This window comes from Diorhabda sublineata, chromosome 1 (genome assembly GCF_026230105.1).
Source record: "Diorhabda sublineata isolate icDioSubl1.1 chromosome 1, icDioSubl1.1, whole genome shotgun sequence".
In the NCBI taxonomy this organism is placed as follows: Eukaryota; Metazoa; Arthropoda; class Insecta; order Coleoptera; family Chrysomelidae; genus Diorhabda; species Diorhabda sublineata.
Window position 1 is genome coordinate 17,070,094 of NC_079474.1, and position 24,252 is coordinate 17,094,345.

At 34.8% G+C, this 24,252-nt stretch overlaps 1 protein-coding gene across 2 annotated transcripts in view; it reads left to right on the plus strand.

Annotated features, from left to right (window-relative positions):
* The window catches only part of LOC130444626 (S phase cyclin A-associated protein in the endoplasmic reticulum), a 73,751-nt gene that overhangs the window by 45,654 nt on the left and 3,845 nt on the right, over positions 1 to 24,252 (plus strand). Inside the window, exons 16-19 of one of the 2 annotated variants that reach the window (XM_056779875.1) lie at positions 8,968 to 9,133; positions 9,465 to 9,656; positions 13,277 to 13,471; positions 22,241 to 22,411. In XM_056779875.1, coding sequence (XP_056635853.1) covers positions 8,968 to 9,133; positions 9,465 to 9,656; positions 13,277 to 13,471; positions 22,241 to 22,411 — 724 coding nt within the window. The remainder of the gene's footprint in view (positions 1 to 8,967; positions 9,134 to 9,464; positions 9,657 to 13,276; positions 13,472 to 22,240; positions 22,412 to 24,252) is intronic. The other variant, XM_056779883.1, reaches the window with a different exon arrangement.

Sequence of the window (24,252 nt, forward strand, 5' to 3'; positions counted from 1 at the left end):
ATTTCTGGTACATCATGCTCTCGCCGAGACAGGCGACAAGTCATGGATCTATGCATTTGAACTAAACAACAATCTTTATGATTGTATGGATGTTTCCGTCGAGTCAAATTTGATAAAAATTGTTCGCTTACGAAGCACTTCGAAGAAATTTGTCGCCTGTTTTTTCGAAATAACTGGACAAGTCCTCGCGGTTCCGTTAGAGCAACTTAGAACGCTCAATTCTGAATGTTTGTTGCCAGAAATGTCAGGGAAACCAATCGCAGAAGACGAATCATTTTCCGGCACGACAATGAGAACTCTTACACATCAGTTCAAACGTTTTTGAACAGTCAATCCACGAATTAATGGATTATTTACAGTCCTTGTTTGGTATTCACACCTGAAGAAGCGATTGAAGAGCGTAAATCAGATGTTTTTGAGGTACCTCAATCGGAATGGAAAAATTATAAATATTTGTTTTCATTTGTCTCAAAACATAAGTAACAACCCTCGTAGCTTATTCAATATAATCTAAAAATTTCCACACATCGTATATTTTGAATCGATTCTAATAGAAATTGTTTTAATTTGCAAATAGCAACTCCTCGAAAACTCAAACAGACTCAGAATAGAACTTATTAAATACACAGTCAACAAACGGAGTGCGCTCAGGCTCCGGCTACGAACAACGTCGTTATTTGAAACGAAACCTCTCATCCATGGATGACGTGATATTGAAGAGCCTCAAATATTTTGGAATTGCATCAACTCTGCCTCTGTTCAATAAATATACAGAGTGTCCCACATAAAGCTCAATATCAACTTGGATCCCTGAACACACTCAAAGTTTCGAAAAAATTAAAATCTTTACAACTTTTAAGGGACTGTTAAGAGCTTATATCTATTTCTAGACCGAACTAAGAGGGTTGTCCATAAAATAAAGTTCCCAAGAAACTGTGGAAGCTTAGAATGCTGTTAGGCGGAAGTTGACGAGACTGGCGTGTAGTTTGGCTTCCTTTCTTCTAGTTCTGCCCCGGCCAACTTTCTACAACGTTCATTCTCTTATTTTGGGTTGTTTTCGGACGAAATGATTGCGAAACTACAAGTAGCAATGCTTAAAATTCGGAAATTGACGGCTTATGATCTCAGTGAGACAAAAATTGGATAAGAACGTAATGAAATGACACTTTATTCATAAACAAGCATTTGTTTGTAATCATAGTGTTAGAAAAATGACAGTACCGCTCCTAATTAACCCACAGAGTGGTTCTATCGCTTTCTGGTCCCCCCTTAATAACGCATTTAACAGTTTTACATACATATTCGGCATTTTCAAGTTAAATTATTGCAAATTTTGGACCCTATAACTCCTCAGGGATGCAGCTTGGTATAGACCCGTAATCGTCTTATTTTGGGCTCTATATGCGGAACCTTCTGTATATTTAAATTTAAACGGCAAATTGAAATAACTAATTTCCCCCTCAGTAAATGTGCTGTCTAATACGAAATTGTGAAACAGTCATGTCAAATATACGGCCCGCGGGCCGCTTCCGGCCCCTGGGCAGTATCCAGAAGACCGGCGATCGCAATGTGTCACAGGAAGAAGAATAATGTTTTTTAGAGCTTTTAGACTTCATTCGATGTTTTAAATATTCGTACTCTAAAGTCTACGAATGTTTATAAGTAATTTCAAGAACAGCGCGTGCCTAGACAATCAAGAGAGAAAGACAGTATTGCCATCTCTTAGAAGCAAGAAAATTATAATATCTCAGTTCGTTTTTTTTTTATTTTAAATCTGGCCTGCCTACGAATTCAAAATTTAATATGTGACCCTCTGCAAAATTGAGTTTAACGCGTCTATTTTTTACGTAATTCCGTGTAACTTACACCTCGGTCTTTTCACTAATGGACCTTATAATAGCTAGCAAGAATAACAAGGTGAGATCTCGAAAGTTAGTCACGACTAATGTCTTATGTCACACAGAAACGCACACACACACACACACACACATAAAGGAGGGCGGTTAGTAGAATCAAAGACAGACCCGACCTTTTGTCTATTTACACAAATAATGTTTGTGTGTCCACTAAAAGGCATCTCCGATCCGTGCTTTTGTCGGTAGTGCCTCAAGTATTGTATTTCTTCGTAACATTATCGATTCTAGAAATATGATACTACGATTAAATTTAGAATTTGGACGCTTTTATTAGTATCACTTATAACCTTAAAGTCCCCGGCAGGAGGCTCTTCCGCAGGCAGTGGTATTCGGCCTCAGTTAACTGGTACTCAGATGGTGTGAACAATTAATATTGAATTGGACGCCACCAGCTTTTTAATGGATTTATCTATGGAAATCCAAGATGGTCGCAGCCCTCAACTGAATTCCCAGTTGTTGGAGTGAGTTGAATTTGTAGACTGGTGCTTGGTATCCTTCATCGGTTGAAACTCCAAACCTGGCAGCTGAAGAACTGCAGAAAAAAAAAATAAAATGAAGGAAATGAAAATTACAAAAGAAGGAACGAGTAGAAAAAATAGATTTAAATAAAAAGGAGCTTATGCTCTAACATATTAAAAAAAATGAATTTGTATTTTTTAAAATATAACCAAACAGGAATCTGTTCTATTCTATTTGTTATGTTCCCCAAATAAATTATTACCACAAATTTTCTTTTATTTAAAGTGTAGATAGGTAGAGGACGTTTCAGCATACATTCCGAGGTTTTATTGAATTTCTCGAATGGAGTGGTCGATAACAAATTAATTTCTTCAAAAACTCGAACGTTAGAATAAATAAATCCGAATTGACTATTGTACCACAATACGTGAACAAAGGAATATCCAAAATGCTTGAAGAAATGTCGAAAGGCGTGCTACACACTTTCAAATTTATCGAACCCGATCACAATGTGATGGTTTTATATATTCACATTACATATAGGATGGTTCTAAATTCATGCGACAAAGTTAAGATGGGTCGTTCCTAGAATAAAATTTCCTCAGCTTTTCGGAGATATCACCCTTAAAAGATGGTGACTAAAATTGAGTTTTCATTTTTTTTTAAATTTCAGTAGAAATATTAGAAACTTCAAATTCTATAGTGTAACGTTTTTCGCATTCATTCGCACTTGTGGAATAAACACAGTCTCTTACGTTTTTAATTGACACACTATACAATATCATTCAAATAATTTCTGCGATTACTTTTAATAATTCGTTATTTTCACTACGACTATTTATTTAAAACTAAACTAACTGCGTTTACATAAATCATTTATATACCTAAATAAAATTTTATAAAATTCTAGACGAAAAGAAATAAATAAAAAGACTTTCCTAGAAATTATTTAAAATAAATATTGTGATAAACCGCCCCCTATAATAAAAACTTCATCAAACTTCAGCCATTTATAAAAAATGTGAAAGATCCGCGCGAATTCGCCAAATCTCCAAAATTCTACAGCAGCCGGACAGGACCGGTCTAGGGACCCACTAACCACGAGTTTTTTTTCTAAATTTGTTCGACAATCTATGAAATTTATACATTCATGTATTTGGGCTAGAGGTGGTTATTTCCAGCATCTATTATGAATTGTATGGAATTTTACATCTTTACTATTTGTTTTCTCTGCAGCTATTGGTTTTGGGGAAAAGAATTATAAATATTTTTGATAAAACGAAGATTTTAAGTTATAATTTCATAAAAATTCATCTTGAAAAATAGTTTCGATATGAAATAAAGTAAGGATTGTTAATTTCACCCCCGTATAATGTAACAAATATATTGAAAAAATATCCGTGGTTAGTTTTTTTTTCCAGTGCACGAAAATTACGGAATCTCAATGAAGAATATTTCGAAAAACTATGAAGCCATAACCAAAACTATAAATCTGCACTAATTGAAAATTATCAAAAAAAAATTAGAAAAAAAAAATGAATCCTATCCGGATTATTTCACTGTAAAGAGTCATAACATGACTTTAATTGTTGTTTGACGTTTAGCAATGACAGAAAACTTTTTTTTTTCAAAAATATTGATGTAATTTTATATTTCTGTAGGGCTGTAAGCGAAAATTACCCACCCCTTAATATTTGTGTAAAGAAATAGTATTTCTTTAGTTTTAAAATGGTCAAGGAATATTGCTTACTTAAGGAGTTGAAGAAATAAACATTAAATGTCGTTTCTTTAGATGATTTTCTTAACAAAGAAACGATATTTAATGTTTATTTCTTGAACTCTTTTTTTAAGTAAGCAATATTTCTTGACCTATATTAATTAACCTCTATTATCTTATTCTAATCAATCAAAATTGACATTTGTGACAGTGACATTTGTGACATCCATGACAGATCTATAATAGACATCATAACCCATAGATAAATTAAAATTTTATTGTCACCTAAGATGTTCGTAGTAATCTGAAGTTTGTACAATCGAGTTCCATCCCCCAAGCTGCTCAATAATCTCCAGAATCCGCAGAAATAGTGATTTGATAGCCGGACGATCTTTTCTGTCAAATTTCCAAATTTATGCATTAGTACTTTCAGTTTGAACACAAACTTATTCAAAATTAGAAAAAGACATTGCGCGAAACTATTTTTCAAGTTTCACGAATAAATATTTTTTTATCAGAAACTGAATTTTTCATATTATTTCGTCAACGTTTCCCAGATGTCAGATGTAATTTTTTTTTAACCTTCCTTGATAAGCTGCAGATAATTTTGTCACTTTGTCGGTAACCCGCCGTATGTGTAGAAGATCGGCGCCAATAGTACCTACGTAAGCAACATAAGTGGCCAACTCCCTCACATCCCCTTGTTCCATTATACTCCCACTCAAAACCGACGTGTATGATCCAGAATCTAGATTGATAAACACTCCCGAGCACATGACACGTCCATAATGTGATTATCTCGTAAACTAAATGATCCGTGGGCTTGGAATTTCGCAATTTCTAATAATACCGGATGTCCTAATAAAAAGAAATCGTTTATAATACAACGAGCCATGCGAATTTTTCTGTCAATTCCTCCAGGACGCGCGACGCTTTCTATTTCACAAATCTAACAGATTCAAACTTGTTCCATTTAACGGAGGTTTGATATTACCAAAGAGATAAAAGTCGCGCGGTGCAATATCCTGTGAATAAGTGGGTTGGGGCATGTTGAAAATTTCGTGTAAAATTTTCCGCATTTGTCAATTCCCCTAGATTCGGCAGTCACATCGTACAAGATTGAAGATATCTTCGGCATAAATTATACGCTACGTAATTTCAAAATGCCTCTTTATTTAATATTTTCTAAAAATAAAGAAAATTGATTCTTATAAAGTATATGTTAGTCATTTAACTTTTTCTTGAATTTAGTTATTTCAAAAAAATATTTTCGTGTTTCCAAATAATATTTCAGTAATTCTCCTAGCTAATCCCTTTGAAGGGCACTTGTCCTCGTAAATATAGTGCATTTGCAATAATGTTTATGCACGTGTTCAACAAGCTTTGCAAAAAATTTGAACTTGCTGCTTCAATAAATTATAGTAGAACTCGAACGATCACTCAATCAAGTTGTTTTGAAAAATGTTTCCAATTGAGTTTCGCACTTTTTTGAGAAGTTTTGACTAAAGAAGAAATAACACCAACACGAATTAAAATCAGAATGAAGGCCGTTTACTGTGATTTGTGTCCATCATTTTCAACAATGAAAACTTGATCTAAGTCGTTTCACTAGTGACGAAAATCATTAAAACTTGACCCCACGTGGTCCCGTGAAACATTAAATTAGAAAAAAGTTGTCGCCGCTTAAAAACAAAAATTGCAGCAAAAACCTTTCGAAACAAGTGTTCTAAACATCCTACATGAATATTAAATAATCTAACTAACTAACTCTAAAATATCTCCACGATAAACTGTCACAGCTACAGAAATCTCAGATCCCTCTAGAAAATGTCGAAGCTCTAGATTCTTATACAAGAAAATTGACGATATACATAGTTTCCACAACAAAATGTCTGATAATGAACAACAATCTCTATTCCAATTGATTAGGAAAATGAAACAAGACTTTTACAACTCAGGAACTAGTTTCATGGGCAATCATGATGGATCTGCTCAAGTTCAGGTTCACGTCTTCACCAATGTTCAAAAAGACCGTCGACTAGGATGTGCGATTTTTAGAGCCTTGCAATTGAAACGGGTGATGAAATTATGATCTGACATTCAGAGGAGATTCCATGGGATGGCATCGGAAAGTAGAGCCTGTGCCAAAACAACCAAAGGTCACGATAAACATAAAAATATTATGACTACTATATTTTGTGTCTGCGAGGCAGTTGCGTCAAAAAAAATGCGCAGGAAACTCTGCCGAGTTGTGCGCTTGATTCATGACAATGCTCCAGTCCACACTGCTTCGCTTTTCAAGACTACTGTACACGAATTTGGTCCACATCCAACATATAGCCCTGATCTATCCCCATTATTTGTCTGCGAAATTGAAGGTCGAGTTAAGGGGTAAGATAGTTAACTATTCTGAGAGTGGGTTTCACATGGTGTTTCTACGCGCGCAAATTGTGCGCAAAAGCCTATTTATAACTAGAAAAATAACATGAATATGATTTAAGATCGTAAAAATTTGAAATATCGAGGAAAACAGAACTGTCTGATTAATTATATAGAATCTTTTGAATAGTTTTTTATTTTCAAATTTAGAAAATCCTCCCACGGACTAATATTTATCCTGTCGACTAAATTGCCTGCCTCCCGAAACCATGTGGCGATGCTCTCACATATATATAGAACCCATAATAAACAACGCTAGTGCGCCATAACTCACACCTTATCAGATTAGCGAAGTGGCAGACGGAAGAGTCGGCAAGATCCGAAAAAGAACCAGTCCGCAACACGGAGATGACTACTTAACCGCGCACACATGCGACACATATACAACGTCTAAATGGCGCGGTCTCCTCAGGATAAATCACCATAATCAATTTATGGGTCACTTTGCTATTTTACGGCGAATTTATTTTTTGACGAATGTTGTTGAGCGTTGAAATATTTTAATAGTTTTCGAAATGTGGAGAATTGTTTGTTGTTGAATTTATGTAGATATACAGGGTGTTTCGCAGAAGAACCGACGCACAACATAGGCGTATAGGGAACAATTTATCTGTATAAAAAGTTGTATTTCTGTATATTATCGTATTACAATCTGTATATTTGTCATTTGAACAGAAATAGAGTGACGTTTTTTGAATACATTCAGCATTTCATAATTTCATCGGTGTAGAACTTCTGTGTGAGTCAAAGGCAAAAAACTTTATATTCGACATGTTTCATCTTTTTTTATTGTGAATATCGAAATAAATAATAGTCAGACAGTGTAATATCCGGGTTATACGATGGATGCATTAAAACTTTTTAACTCTAACGAGTTCAATAAACTTTTGGCGAGTTATCAAAAAAGAGAATTTCATGGCGTTATCGGGTTGGAACACAATGGCCATTTTCTTTTGAATTTCCTCCAGAAATCTCGTTAATTATCGACTGAAAGGCTGAATGATGGCGTGCTCGGTCTGTTTCTTATTAATATTCAATCCCTAAGACATGAACTGGATCTTTTACTAGAGGAGCTCAATTTTCCAGTAATTGTTGTCTTCACTGAATATTGGTTAAATAATATAAATCTTTTTCTTGTCAAAAACTAAGAACTAAATTATCTCTTGGAGCTACCATAATCATATCCACAAACAACGATTTTTTCCAAATAACACAGTTCAATGACTTAATATCTGAGAAAGTATTCGAATTTTCTATCGTCTACGACAAAAATTTGACCTCTTTGAACTTGCTTGTATTTATAGAACACCTGAATACCTGACGCTGACTTTCTGTCACAAACTAATGACCTGACTGGAGTCCTTATCTCTAAAAGCCAATCAATTCTATGTGGCGATCCCAATATTGATTATTCCAGTGTGTGTGCTGGTCAAAAATGTAAATTTTTGATTCTTTTCCGTAAAATCGGAAAAAAGTTTTCAATACTTCAATCACCGTTGTCAAACAACTGACTGGAACACGTTCTATGGGGATGTGGGCTTCTAGATTCATAAAAACACTAACTAGTTTGGTATCTAATTCTTTTCCCCTCAGGAGTATTAAAAATATGCAAAATAAAACCTGGTCCACTAAAGGTTCACGTATATCTGCAAAGAACATGCGATCTTTATCACACCCAAGGAAATTCTCGGATAGTGTCTTCTTTAAAAATTCTCGTTTCTAAAAATACATGGTCCATTGTAAATTACCTAAGAAATAAGGCTTCTTCATCAAGCATAATCTCTACTTCACCTGATAACCTCAATAATTACTTTGTGAATGTAACCAAAAACTCCTTCTCATGATCCGATTTCGTATCTCCCTGATTAATGACTTCCTCTGGCTGGTAGAGTCCCGTTTTATATACTATCATCAAATTCTAGAATCCTTGTTTCCTGGCAATCTCTGATTTGCTGTAAAGAAACAAAAAGGCTTTCTTAGAAATGGTCTCTATAAAAACGGGTCGTAAAAACATAAATGTGTAAAAAGGATACAAACAAATAGCCGAAAATGTGCAAGTGGCACTTTAGCTTCAATTGACAAATTAGGACAGGACTGGCGTCACGGTCTATATCAGGAGGGGAGCTCGTAACATTACTATAAATCATTGTTTTCACTTTACTAAATTAGCATAGTTAATCGAAAATATCATCATCCTCGCCAAAATTAAACTTACTAACTAACTTCGCTTCGCAACTTAAAACGTCAATACAGTGATGCCACAACAAGAAACTTTTTGTTGGATTGTAAAAATTTCGTATTTCTAGTTATTTATTACACATCATATCCTTTCCTTAAGTCCAAGCGTATTTCTTATATTTAATTGGCTCGATCGTATATCAAACAAATACTTTTGAGGTAACTTATTAAAAATTGAAAACATTTGCTTTGTTACAGTTTTTCCGTATGCGTTGGTGTAGTGGAACAACTAGCGAAATGTTGTTTATCAGTTAGAGAACCAGTGCACGATATACCGACTGCTTGTTCGTTCTTATTGGCAGCATTGGAATTTTTAGCTGCTTTAACCGATCACGCGCCCGAAGATTCCGATACCACACATTTGGTAAGTTTTCGGAAAACATTTAAAATCGGTTTTAAACCAAAGAGAAATTCATGGTAGTTGATCCGTGTTGTCTCACTTAAAAGACCGATGTCTTTTGCAACCTTTCAACAACACTGTCCAACTGCATTTACCAACATGGTCTGCAGCTTTTTCCTCCTTCATGCACCAGCGGCATTCCGGATCATTCATGACGATTTGATTGCTTTAAAGATTAGTCACCAGACGTTTCCATCTAAGTTCGTTTAACTATCAGTCTTTCTAGTGATATGATAGTTGTATACCAAATAGATGTTGGTGCTTTGTAATCTAGAAATAAGAAATTTTCTTTCAGGTTAGTACTTTACACGCTACGGAGCTACTAGGATGTGTTTCGATGTTGTACGGATCTCTTCTACCTCCCGATTCAACACCTAGGGTCGAAGGACAACAACCGCCTTCGATTCCGACTCCTTGTCTATCGTTAGCTTCCGTTACCTTCAAATTATTGAAGAGAGTAGCGGAATTGGACATTAAGAAGTTCCAAGTGAGTAGAAATTTGAATGAAAATATTTTTTTTTGATAAAATATTCGTACCACATCCAGTTGTAAAGATTCACTTGTATAAATTCATGGGAATTCTCGAATGTGGACACGGGAAGTCGAGACTGGCCTCTAGGGTATAGACGCGTGCCGAAAAGCGAGCATCTAACGACTGTTGTTGTCCCTTGAGACGACGAAACGAAAACTAACTAACCAACTGAATAGAATGCGGTGGCCGAATAGAATGTGTCTCACGTGGCTAGACCAAAACGAACTCTCGAGTAATTTAATATCGAAACAAAACTTTTTGTGAAACTTTGATACATTCATTTCTAAAATAAACGAAATTTCTATTAAAAAAATTTGACCGAAATATATTTACAATTTTTCGGTTCGCGTCAAAAGATATTCTTCATGGAAAATTGATCTCCACGAGAAGTTGGCCTTCACGCATTCCGGATTTAACACCTATGAACTGTTTCCTGTCAAATCTAAATTCCTTTCGAGTCGTCATAGGTAATGTATTCGTTAATTGTCCATTACTTTATCACGTCAGACGGCTATTTGCATTCTTTTGTCTTAGAATTGTCTTTGTGCAGATAGCAACCAGTTGCTACAATTCTATCTTGTGCAGCATCACCTGGACCATATTATCAGGAGTTATACTGCAAAACGTCTTTTAGTTCGAATCCCTCCAATGGTTACACACGAAAAACGTGCGACATCATCTGGTTCCAGTTGAAAGTACGTTCACTCAAATGTCTGCACGTTCTTCATTTCGTGGAGGTCCTTTATTAAACTTGCGTCCATTCATCTAATTTTCCTTCTGCCACGTTCTAACGAGTTCACTGCTTGTCGCATCATGTCGCCTCTTACGTTCGAAAGCCAAGAGGTCCACGGCGATGACTATAACTAGAAGAACTTGGGTAAAGACAGACCTGTAACAGCGCCTTTTATCTCTGTATCATGGTCATCGTTTTGGAGTATATTTTCATAATCGGGTCTTATTACTAGATCTTACACAAGAATTGAGTGAGTCGTCGTCATTATTTTTGGTTATTGATCTCAAGGAGAGGTAACACTCGTTGGCCTCCACGTATTCCTGATTTAATACCTATAAACTTTCTCCTGTTGGTTTATTTTAAATCTAAACACCTGCCTAGCTATGTAATAGGCAATGTATTCGTTAGTTGGGTCTTTAGAATTGTCTCTGTATAACTAGCAACCAGTTATCATCATTATATCTTGTGCAGCATCACCTGGACCATATTATCAGGAGTTATACTGTAAAACATCTTCTCTACTCGAATCCCTCCAATGGTTACACATGAAAAACGTGCGACATCATCTGGTTCCAGTTGAAAGTACGTTCACTCAAATGTCTGCACGTTCTTCATTTCGTGGAGGTCCTTTATTAGTCGTCGCGTTCATTCACCAAATTTTCCACGTTCTAACGAGTTCGATGCTTGTCGCATCATGTCGCCTCTTACGTTCGAAAGCCAGAAGGTCCACGGCGATGACTATAACTAGAAGATCTTGTCTAAAGACAGTCCGGTAGCAGCGCTCTTTGTCTCTGTACCATGATCATCGTTTTGCAGTATTTCTTCAGCTTCTGACCAGATCTTCACCTCTTGAAGAAGAATGGAATGGGTCGTCGCCATCAGTAGCCACTCGTTCTCCAACCATGATTCGTTCATGTTCGCCATTAAGTAGCTCAAGAATGGTGGCGTCTTGGCCGTCTTTCATATACGGGGCGACATGACAAGTTACGACATGTTCAAATTTAAAATTTTCACATATACGAACCGACATGACAAAATTTGAAATAAATTGAGATGATTTGGGCATATACAAAGAATAATAAAACTTGTATTTGAACGAACGAAAGAGGTTGAAAGTGAAAGAAATTAAAGATGGGGAAAGACAAAGGAGAATAGGAACAAAGTGAACTCCACTTGCACACGGTCGCTCTTTTATTTTCTAACTATAATTTTACGATAAAAATTTCTTATCAGATGCCCCTCAAACTCTAAAATAAACACCCAATCATAATTTCAATTATAATCAACTTGGATGCACGAAATGTAAACCAAACAAAATGTTCGTCTCTGCGATCTCCTCTGGGAATCCCATCTACATAATATACTGATACAAAGAACGTGAAGAGGGCGCGCGAAGCCAATTTCGAGATTTGGAGAGGAAAATGATTCAATTAGAGAGATGACGTATCGGCTAGTGTAAATACGATGATGGCGGATCACATACACACGGTCCGTGAACAAACATCGGCTGGATATTTCTGTCGGAGGTTAACTGAATATTCAAGAGGTTAAAATTTACGTAACGGGGATAGGCGAGAATAGGCGAAAATGGAGTTTTCGAAATTTGTACGGAATGTAAAGTACCGGATGGACAACTAAGAACGACAGTATCTCATGGACGTATTATACAAGGTGATTGATTAAGTGCCTCTTTTGTCCTTTGAGGTATCATATCAAAGTTACAGGTTTTTAAATGAAACACCCTGTATTTTAGTGCATATATGTAATTAGCTAGACTTCCTCATTACAATAATGTATGGTTGTAATGTGTTCTACTGGATATTAAAAAAGTTATAATCAATTTTCTATAAAAATCGTAAAAAATTCATAACCCTGTATAATGTAACAGAAATTCGAGAATGAAGATCTGTTGCGGCCGAAGCATTCGAATAGTAATAAGAATTCTTGAAAATTATTTATTTCGTTAATATTCTTTGAATCTTATACAGGGTGAATCAACCGTTTGTGATATTCACGCTGAGCACACTGTTTTGACCACCACTACATCAAGACTCACGATTACACTGTCTGACACGCGTTTCGATTACTAAGTTATCGTCTTTAGAGACTGAAGTTAAATAGTTTACCTTCAATCTCTGAAGACTTAAACTGCTTAACTTGAGTCTCTGAAAACCATAACCAAGTTATCCAGTTCACCTTGAGTCTCTGAAGACGATAACCAAGTTATCCAGTTCACCTTGAGTCTCTGAAGACGATAACCAAGTTATCTAGCTCACATTGAATATCTGAAGACGATAACCAAGTTATCCAGTTCACCTTGGGTCTCTGAAGATGATAACCAAGTTGTCCAGTTCACCTTTCGTCTCTGAAGTCGAAATATCGTTTTCAGAGATTGAAGGTAGAAAGACGATAACCAAGTTATAACTTCGTGAACTGGTGAACTTGGATAACTTGGTTGGTTATCGTCTTCAGAGACTCAAGCTAAACTGGATAACTTGTTTATCATCTTCAGAGACTCAAGGTGAACTGGATAATTTGGTAGTCGTCTTCAGTGACTTAAGGTAAACAGTTTACAACTTCAGAGATTGCAGGTAAACTAGATAACTTGGTTATTGTCTTCAGAGATTGAAGACTCAATATTAGTCACCACTTTTCAATGATGGAAAGGGATGGGCTGAGGAAACTTCGTTGTAGGAAAGACCCATCTTAATTTAATACGAGGAATCACCTCCCGAATTTTGTAGCATGAATTTAGAGTCATACTGTATGTAATAACGTTCATATGACATTACATGCAGATCGAGGACGTTTCACGAACTTCAAAGTGTTATTTTTGCTACAGGAAGTACTCGGAGCGGAAGGGATATCTCTACAGTTCCGCCACATAGCTAGTCATTTAATTTGGTGTTGCGCTTCTCCAAACGTTCCAAAAAATCACGGTAAAGAAAATACCGTTACAGAATTAGCTTATCAAGAATTGTTACATCAAGTAATCACCGTTACCGGGTATTTCGCCGTAGAAAATAACGATAACCAAGTAAGTGAGACACTTTAATTCATTTTATTATTATTATTATTATTCGATATTACGACAGGAAATTGTACAACCGACAAATCAATTGTCGATTTACCGTTCGGCGTCACGACGCGCATCGGTTATGTCACGTGTCGTTATCTCGCTGTTATCGATGTACGCGTGTGACCGGATGAGAAATCAAATTGCACAAAGAAAAAAAAAGGGGGGGAAACAGGTGACATAATCACCTATAGTATATAGTGTGTCCCTATAATAACACCTCAGTTTATTACGTACGATTGTTTCTAATCCTTATACGAGGATTGTGACTTAAGTTTTGAGACAAATAAAGACTGTACGCCGAATGACCCATTAATTCGATTTTTTGTGGATGATGTGGATAATAATGCGTCTTCTGCGATCTTTTCGAACACTTGCTGATGTACCATTCAAAATTAATCGTTGTACGTGATTAGATCCACAATTCGTCGCCTGTTACGATCTTTGGAAGCACCGCGTTGGAATTTTTGACACGAGCTTTGTTTTCAACGATTCTCAAATTATGATGTATACAACGCGAACAAATATTTTTGACAGCTAAATGTCATACAAAATTCGCATCAACCCTATAGTAGTTATTAGCGATTCAATTTTTTTCAACTATACAAATTAAATATTAGTATTTTATATATAGATATTTGTTAAATTAACGTTAGGATCGAGATCTGTCCAAAGTCAATTTTGAGGTTGGTGATATTGCATTTAGGTCCTAAAATTTCTTGGCAGATATGCGTTAAAAGATGGCACTTCTGCGATTATGTTTTATAGTCAAGTCGTCACATTTGGGTTCAGGTTTAGCATCTGTATGGATCAGTCGCGTATGGCTTAGACGGAGACACGTCAGAAGAACTTAATCTCTACGACTTTTCGGTAGCACTGACCATGGTTGCAATTCACGAAGCTTGTATGTGAATCATTTATCTCCCATTCATTGAACACTTCACGTTTTGGGGTTGATTTAATATGTGCACTGGTTAAAAAGTTCACCCACTCCTCACTGTTACCATTTACAGTTTCCTTGGCGACCGGGCCTGCCTCTTCGCTTCCTTTCATTCCATTACGTGAGGGAATTTTTTTTTGGTATCTTTTTTGTGGTGCGAATTTTTTTAAGAGTTTGGTTTGAGCTAATTTAGCTCGATGTATTGCATAGAATTTAGTAGTGAACGTGGATGGGGTTGGAGGAGCTTTTAGCATATATTTGGAGCTTGGTAATGGATTTGATGCTTTCTATTATCCATGGAAAATTCTGAGAAAATTCTATTGGAAGACTTGCAGGAAGGGAGAAATTTAATTCGCTTAGATATGATCTAGATAATCCTACCATAGAAAGGCTTGGAAGTTCTGGGTTTATTTGAAAGAAGTCCTTTATTTTCTCCTTTAAGATCATTACACTTTTGAATGCGTTTGAACCAATTGAGGTACCTCCAAAATATGTCATTTGAACTCTTCAATCGCTTCTTCAGGTGTAGAAATACGTTTATTTTTGATGTGCGAGAATAAGACGAAATCATTTGGTGCCAAACAAGGACTATACGGTGGATGCTCTTTGGATTCGATGTATTAATATTTTCATGCAATGTTGAATGTATTTCAGTGGAACTAATGCACAAGTATGCCTCAATCTCACAGTCTGTCACATGACGATATTGCAATATCAGTTTACGAACATAATCGATGTTTTGTAGCACAACCTTCACGAAATTCATCCTGTAGCGAAGTGCGACCACGATTGAAGTAGCATCTCTCGTATATTATGTGAAAAATTTTCAGAAATCAACTGTCATGTATTATTATCCGCGTGCTTAAGAGATTACGGGTGTTGACAGCTCTGATGTGATGCAATATTATCAAAACTGATCAACGTATCACAACTTTCTCTTCGCGATTAGGAAATTTCGATGAGACCAAAAGTTTAACGTCGCGTTTTACAGAGGAAACGTGATTCAAAATATTTTTTGTGTTTTATCGATATCTCGCTATCACACCTTCATTTTCCAACATTTAATCTTTTGGTATTATTATTTTTGAAAAAAAGAGACGATACTTTCCCATCAATACAGTGGAATAAAAATTTTACGAGGTTTTTCCGATATAACGAAGAAACAGGAAAGTTTTGACATGTGGCAACGCTGATGGGAATATGTCAAATCTAACATTGCTATAATAAAGTTTATCATTTCTAATGGTGGACGTATTCAGAACGTGACTTAACTTAACCAAAATCGGCTGTTGTATCAAAAAACAAATTGAACATCCACCATATAGTCTTGATCTGTCCCCGTACGACTATTTTTTTCGTTCGCAAAGCTGACGACCGAGATAAGGGGTAAAAGATTCAACAGCGACGATGAAATCAGATATACAGTGCCCTCTAGTACGAAAATTTCCACATAAACTTCTGCAGGCAAAAAGAAGACTAAAAAAATTAGATTCGTTGAATCTCCTCATACTTCGAACTATAATCAATTCTGTATTCGTTTTCCAATAATAAAAAAAATATTATATACAATATACGATGTCTAATTTGAAATATGGAAACTGCCTTCCGTGAAAAACGATGTTTGTTAGTGAAGAAACGGTTTCTGGCGACGAGATAAAAATTAGTCTCAGTTAAAAATATTTTCTATCGTAGGACAAACTTTATATCATATTCGTTTTCGCTCTAATGAGCACCTATGTACGATAGAGATATACTTTTATCGTTTAAAAAGATACCGACTTGTTTTGAATAATTGAAAATATCAATTTTAATCGTTTTAAATGTAAAACATGTGTGTAGATACAAAAAAGTGGGTAATTATGTACTTGGATTTGAAAAATCTCTATTGGTATTTCGCTTACATGGAAAAAACATCAAGAATGAATATTTATCCTAATTAATTAATTATAGAGACGATGAAAATTGATTTTTATAAAAAATAATTACATAAAAATATAAGGAGCAGTATAAACAATTGAAAGATTAGTATCCAGGACGCTTATTACCAAAGAGAATATTTAGGACAGAACGAGGACGTGGTGGAAAGAAGGAATCAAGAATAATTGATCTGCAGAAGAATATGATGGGAAGGATAACGAAATTGGGATTGAATGAATGAAAATACGGGATTCGATACAATCACGAATTCGCTCGCACTTTCTATATTCTCTGAGAGATAAATTCAGAAATTGGAGATTGATTACAAATTACTGTTCAAATTATCATAAAATCAATCGATAAGTCGTGTCATTGATACGCAGATGGCGCTGTTATTGTTAAATCCATATGACTTTTATGAAGTACCAACTTCCAAAACACATTGCTTCTTGATAAAAAAAACGGCTTTACAAGCCCAGAAATGCGTTCAAATGTGTTATACGGACTCTGTTCCATCGAAAAGAACCATTTGTGACTGGTTTGTAGAATTTGAAAGGAGGTCATATAGACACCGATGATGGTGAACGTTCTAGTAGTCCAATTGAAGTGGATACTCCAGGAAACATAAAAAGAGTCCACAAATTGGTTTTATTTAACCGTAAATTGAAATTCCGTGAGACAGAAGGCAACGTGTAGTTTTGACCACGAGAAAGTGGGTCCTGCGTTAACTCAAAGTCGATCAAAAACAAAGTGTTGATGATTGAGAACAGTGTTTGGCCATGTTTTATTGGGTTGGGAATGTGACAATGGAGGAAAAATGGATCCATCATTTCACTTCTGAAAAAAAACAATCATCATTTGAGTGGACTGCAGCCGGTGAACCACGTTCGAAGCGTCCAAAGACCCAACAATCAGTTGGGAAGGTTAAGGCTTCAGTATTTTGGGCCGTGCATGGAAAAGTGTTCATCGATTATCGTCAGAAGGGAGAAACAATCATTAGCAAATACTACATAGAGTTATTGGATCGTTTCAATGCAAAAATCAAGGAAAAAACAATTGTTGCACCAAGACAATGGACCGATTGACAAGTCGATGGCAACGATGGTTAAATTGAACGAATTACCCTTCGAATTTTTCCCTCATTCACCCTATTGTCCAGATCTAGCTTCCAGTGACTACTGGCTATTCGATAATCTCATAAAAAGCTTATTTTTATGCAAAAGATAAATCCTTCTACAAGGACGGCATCGAGAAGTTAGAGAAGCGTTGGAATGATTGTATTGGTATTCAAGGAGATTACATTGATGCAAAAAAATCGATTTTTGTTAAAAAACGTGTTTTTCTTAGTTAGTCACACCACTTATTAAGTGATGTTATATGAGGAACAAATTTTTGTACAGGAAAAAACATCTTCCTCAAGTTTTTCCCGGATCTGTAATCATTTCGTTATTTTTTAGTTTGAGGAATTGGGTTTGCATATTTTTTATGGTATTTTGCAAAAAAAACACGAAAAATTCCAATAAAAGTTTATTTTATTTGTCTTGTACGTCTAAAACCTAAACTCCCTTTTAGGATCTTCTTTATGTTGGAAAAGAGAAAAAAGTCGCATGACTTAGGTCAGGAGATTACAATGGATTATTAAGAAAAGTTACGTTGAGCTAAGAATTGTCGCACGCGGATTGTAGATGAGCAAAAGCTCAGCAGGATCGACTGCTCAATTATGAACTAACACGTTGGATGTATCATATTAACCGCTTCGAAACTACCTCTACAGGAATCGCATACATTATCTAAAGAGACAACCAGCTTCGTCCTTTTGAAAACGATACTGTTTGGATCGCGGAGAAGACGATAAACGTCATTCCGTTAATTGCTTCTTGGGATCCAGAACGAATTGGTAGCACCAGGTCTCAACTCTTGTAACGATTGTTGCTCTTGTCCAAATCTTCTTGGACTATGGTTCGAAGTGTGCGCCATCAACATAGTAAATCAGATCAGTGAATTGAAAACAATAACATTTTCTAAGCACATACTGAATGATGATATTGATTTGACCAAAACATGGCGCAAATAAAATACGGACTACTTACGCTTTTTTATAGTGATTTATATCATAATAAATTTTCCAAATGCTATAATTTCACTAACATTCTAAAAAGATAACATCAATTTTTTCATATGTTCAACGTTTTCGACGAAACGCCCATACTTGAAAGGATTTTTCGGTTCGGCCTGATCGAATGCAAAATAGACTTATCAAACTGTATGAAATATTTGACGGGCTTGTTGTAGCTCTTTTTAACTCATTACCGAAACTATAATCCGCGATCATTATTAATGCGTTGTTGTCAAATTGTACGAGAAACTCTTGTCGTACATTTCCGGATGTAGCCGTGACAAAATAGTCCACCATTTGGCAATGATCCTCTATTTTACAACGATATCAACATTATTAGATACCAAACAAGAAAGAAAAATAAAAATATTCATAATTGGATACGGCTTTATTGTGTTAAATTGAGATTAGTACACTTCGGGATGCGTTTGAACCATCCGATTGAGGTACTTCCAAAATATGTCATTTTGAACGCATCAACAAGGAATGTACGGTGGACGACCCATCGATTCGATGTTTTAACTGTTCAAAAACGTTTTTCTTTGAACTGATGTGTGGTGGAAAATGATTCTGGTAAACAAACCATCAGAATTGACCATTCTACATTGTTGTAATTGACCATTTGATTCGAAGTGCTTAATGCGCGAGTGGCTTTTGTTGGATTTGGCCTATACAGTCGAATGCTATTCAAATTCGGGTTCATATGTATAATAGATCCATTATTCTTCACCTGTCACTATTTTCTTCTTCTTTTTCTCATGCCGTCTTCTCATTGGTTGGCGATCAAGCTTTTAAATGCGTCTCTGTCACTGTCACGCAACATGAAACTATTCTCCGACGCTGAGATTTGTCCATTCTCTGATGTTCCGGAGCCAGGATTTCTTGCATTATGTTCTGTAGCAGTAAGTATTTGTCGTTGCGTCTTGGTACTTCATCGTTGGTGATTCTGTCAGTCCAGGATATCTTTAGGATGCGTCTATAGAGTCACATCTCAAATACCTCAAGTTTTTTTGAAAACTTGAGCTTTTGAGGTCCAGGTTTCCACTTCGTACAGCAGTACTGACCACACGTAACCTTCCATGAATTCTATTCTGACGTGGAGGTTGAGATTTCTGTTTAATAATTCTCAACAGCTTTCTTTTGCGACCAATTCGTCTCAGTACTTCGTCGTTGGTGATTCTGTCAGTCCAGGGTATCTTCAGGATGCGTCTATGGATCCACATCTCAAATACCTCAAGTTTTTTTGAAAATTTGAGCTTTTGAGGTCCAGGTTTCCACTCCGTACAGCAGTTCAGACCACACATGACATTCCATGAGTCCTATTTCGACGTGGAGGCTTAGATTTCTGTTTAATAATGGTCAACATCTTTCTTTAGCGACCAATTCGTCTTAGTACTTCGTCGTTGGTGGTTCTGTCAGTCCAGGGTATCTTCAGGATCCTTCTATAGAGCCATATCTCACGTCACGATCTTATAAACGTCTTTTGAAGGTCTGTAATTGAATTTTTTCAACGACCTTCATAATATAGCGAAGTATAACCACTATTGAATTCGGAGAAGTACGAAACGCGGTGGTTTGAGATGGCGCTTCGTCACCAAAATTCGGAGCGAGTTGATGGATGTTGTTGGTTTAATCCACGTCGGAAATCATCGCAAGAACATGTAAATCTGCAAACAACTCGACTAGCACTCGGGGAAAACTATCTTCTTCTTTCTATGTGAACGAATAAGAACAATTTTTCAATCCGGATTTTTGGTTAAGAAGGAATCAAAGATAATGATCATTATTAGTCCAAATTTTAATAGTTTTCGTATTCCTCGAGAGGCCAGCGACGTTGTGTACAAATAAAAAGAATTTGAACAATTAAAATTGATTTTTTATCTATTTATTTATTTAGTTTGCGGTACGTGGCAACGTTGTTTTGTTTACTTTGTACAAACCGTCGGTAGCTGAAAATTTTCTACTTAATAGTTATAATAGATTAGTATCTGAACAACCGCCCACCGGGTGAATAATTCAAATCTGGGCGGTTCGATATACACGACATTAGAATAATTTATTCATACTCGTAAATTGATATTTGTATATTTATGACAAATAACTGTATATAATGTGGTAATACTGTAGTTTCTAAAACCGTCAATAAATGTACATCAATTTAATAGGTATTTGCATTGTCATCTATCTATTTTTGTTTTATTTTTACTTTTTTGTGTACATTTTTGAAGAAATTTTATGACCGCAATACTAATTCTAAAAGTAAACACTGTATAAACAAACATACTTAAAAAATTCACTATGGAAATTCGTAATAAATGAAAAGAAATAGAAAACCGAATTTATCAACTTGGATAAGTCTCAAAATTCGAAATATTTTCGAAATTCGTGGAAAGTTTCCCAAACTTGAGATTATTTTCAAAATTTTATTGGATCTTGATGAAATTCGAAAAAATTTTTGGACTTTATTATATTTATTACGCTAATTCATTTGATTTAAATGTTTTTGAATATATTTTTTTTAAATTTTGGAATACGATAAATGAATCCCAAATTTATAGAAAATTTCTTGGAAAATTCAAAAAATTTCCATAATTTAATAATTAATTTGTAAATATTCAACAATTTTGGAAGGTCGAGATGGAAAGAGTCGAAAAAAAATCACAAATTTTGAAAACAATTCAAATTCAGAAAATAAAGAAATAGCATAGCATTTGATGAATATATTTCACATTGTCAAATTCAAAAATATCAAAATTGATTGAAAAATTAGCGTATTTTGGAAGAATTTTCTGAGATTCATAAAAAGTTTTCAAACTTCCAGATGAATTTTTTGTAATATATTAGCTAGATTCAAAAAGATTCTATGAATTCCGATATTAACAACATTGTATTGCATGGAAATTTTTTTTGAGACAAATTTTCCGAAATTTCAAAAACATTTCCAAAATCGATTGAAAAATTAGCATATTTTGGAAGAATTTCTTAGAAAAATCGAAATAATTTCAAAATCCAAAGAAAATTTGGAATTTTTCTGAGATTTATAAAAAGTTTTTAAACCTCCAGATGAATTTTTTGAAAAACATTAGCTAAATTCAAAAAGATTCTATGAATTCCGATATTAACAACAATGTATTGCACGGAAACTTTTCTTATTATGGGAAACACTCTGGCTCTAACATCTTCTTCCACAACTTTCCTCCATTGTTTTCTTGGTCTAATGATTTGCCCTCTGGTATCTTCCATTCAACTCCTTTCAAGAGTCTGTCTGTCCATTCGTTCTAAGTGAACTACTCATTATAACCTTCTTGTCTTTATAAATGCGCTGTTTGGTGACTCATAGAAAATTTTGTAAATATCATGGTTTGATCTCCTCTTCCATCCTAACGCAGTGTCTCTAAGGTCTTCTTCCACAACTTTCCTCCACTATTTTCTTGGTCTAACGATTTTCCTGTTGCCTCATGTCTGTTAATGAGTCACCATCATTGAAAAGGGTGTAAATTTCATGATTTGATCAAGTAACTAAATATAAAAAGTTATTTAAAAAAATTCCCATTTAAACCGGAATAATGTTTTAAGACCGAAATTGTATAAAAAGCTGTGATATTTTGTGATAGTTTAGATAGTTTATTTTTTAAATTTTGAGAAAAATATTCATAAAACTTATATTCTGTTAAAGGTATTTTTTAAGGAGGTTATTTCTGAGCGAAAAAAAAATGATTTCACATCGATAAGTGTCGTTTTCCTCCCTTTTTTGCAGATGCTATTGGTTAGCGGTCAATCTCCGTCGGTGTTACAGCAAATGTGTTCTCTACCTTTTCCTTATTTCTCAGTGGAATCGCTTTCCAATATATTATATCCGACTCTTCTGGCATGTTGTTCCGGAAATGAGCACACGACATCTATACTCAAACAAGAACTATCCTACAGCGTAAGTATTTTCTTCTTATAAAACGCAATATAAAATTTTTACCTATTTTTTTGCAATTGAAATGGTGTCTTTTGCCAAAATTTCAATATCTTAATTATAACAATTGAATCGGTCAAAAGAAAATTTACTAAATTCTTATTTATCTTGTATTTGTAATCTAGAAAATACTTAACTGATCAAAAGTTTTTGCCCACTATATACTTTTACGTGATAGGCAACAAATTAAATCAATAAAATCGATTAAACAAAAGAATGAAAACATTAGGCAGACATCTCAGTATTTAAAATATAGACTAAAAGTTCATCAATACGATAAAAAAATGAAACTGCAGTTACGAACCAACAAATAATAAAAAATTCAATTATACGTCGTTGGTAATTTTACCAAAAATGTGTAGGAAGATACAAAATATATTTTTTTATTTACAACATTTAACTGTTACAATTTAACTGTTTCTGAGAAGCTATCCTGATATGGTTGTGATTTATTTTTGTTTAATTTTCACATAAAATTGTCATCTTGTTCTAAATCAAAAACTTACTAAATTTATTTGAAAATAAAAGGCTAAGTGCCTTAGACTAAATCAAAATTCGAAACGACGACGTAGCTAGTGCCATCTATCAAATGTTTTCATCTTAATTTTTTTTGTAATTTGTGATAAAACATAGTAAATCAAAATTTTAGTTTTTTTAATCATCAAACATTGTTATTGGTAAATAATGAACAGTTTATTATTTTCTAAGTTATATTGAAAAATCGTAAAATTACGTCTAGTCTCAGTAAATTTTCTCAATTGTCTAAGAAAATCACTCAAATTGAGTGATTTTGAGTTCACACTCACTTATTAATAATTTTAGCCATCGCATTTTACTACGAAAATCAAAAATTGCAACTGAATCAAATGAACGAGAAAATAATTTTTAGAAATGGTTCACATTCGTGCCAACAATTTCAGCAGTTGCTTCTTAATTCGAGCTGAATTTCTTACCGGCGAGCATTTTTGTGAGATCATCGAATAGCCTGTAGTCACTGGGGACCAGATCCGAACTATACGATGGATGAGGAAGCAATTCGAAATATAATTCGTTCAATTTAGCCATCGACTTGTGAATCGGTGAATTGTCTTTGTGAAACTGGCTTTTTTTTTTCTTTATATGAGGCTGTTTTTCCTTGATTTTTGTATTTAAACGATCCAACACTCTATGTAGTATTCGCTATTGATATCTCTCCCTTCTGGCGATAAGCGATGAACACTTTTCCATGCACATCCCAAAATATTGAAGCATTAACCTTCCCAACTGATTGTTGTGTTTTTGGACGCTTCGAACGTGGTTCACCGTCTGCAGTTCACTCAGATTATGATCGTTTTGATTCCGCAGTGAAGTGATGTATCCATTTGTGGAATTTTTTGATGTTTTTTGGAGTAACTATCTCAATTAGACGATCAGAACGTTCACCATCATCGGTGTCTATATGACCACTTTTCAAATTCAGCAAACCAATCACAAATGGTTCTTTTCGATGGCGCAGAGTCGGGATAACACTTCTAAAACCTTTGCTGATCTTCTACAGTATTTTTTCCATCAAGAAAAATCATAAATTAACACAAGCAATTGTTTTAAATCTACTGTTTAAATGTCTCTAAACTACAATCATAAACAGTCCAAAAATAATAAACCAATCATCTGGAACTCGCAATTTTTAACTTGTTAAATATAAACATGCAAAACAAATAACGGACATAACTTCGCTTGAGAATATAAAAAAAAAATTTGATAAAGTGTATTATTTGGAAATTTCATGAATTGGTTATGTGGTAGACAAAAACTTTTGGTCGCTA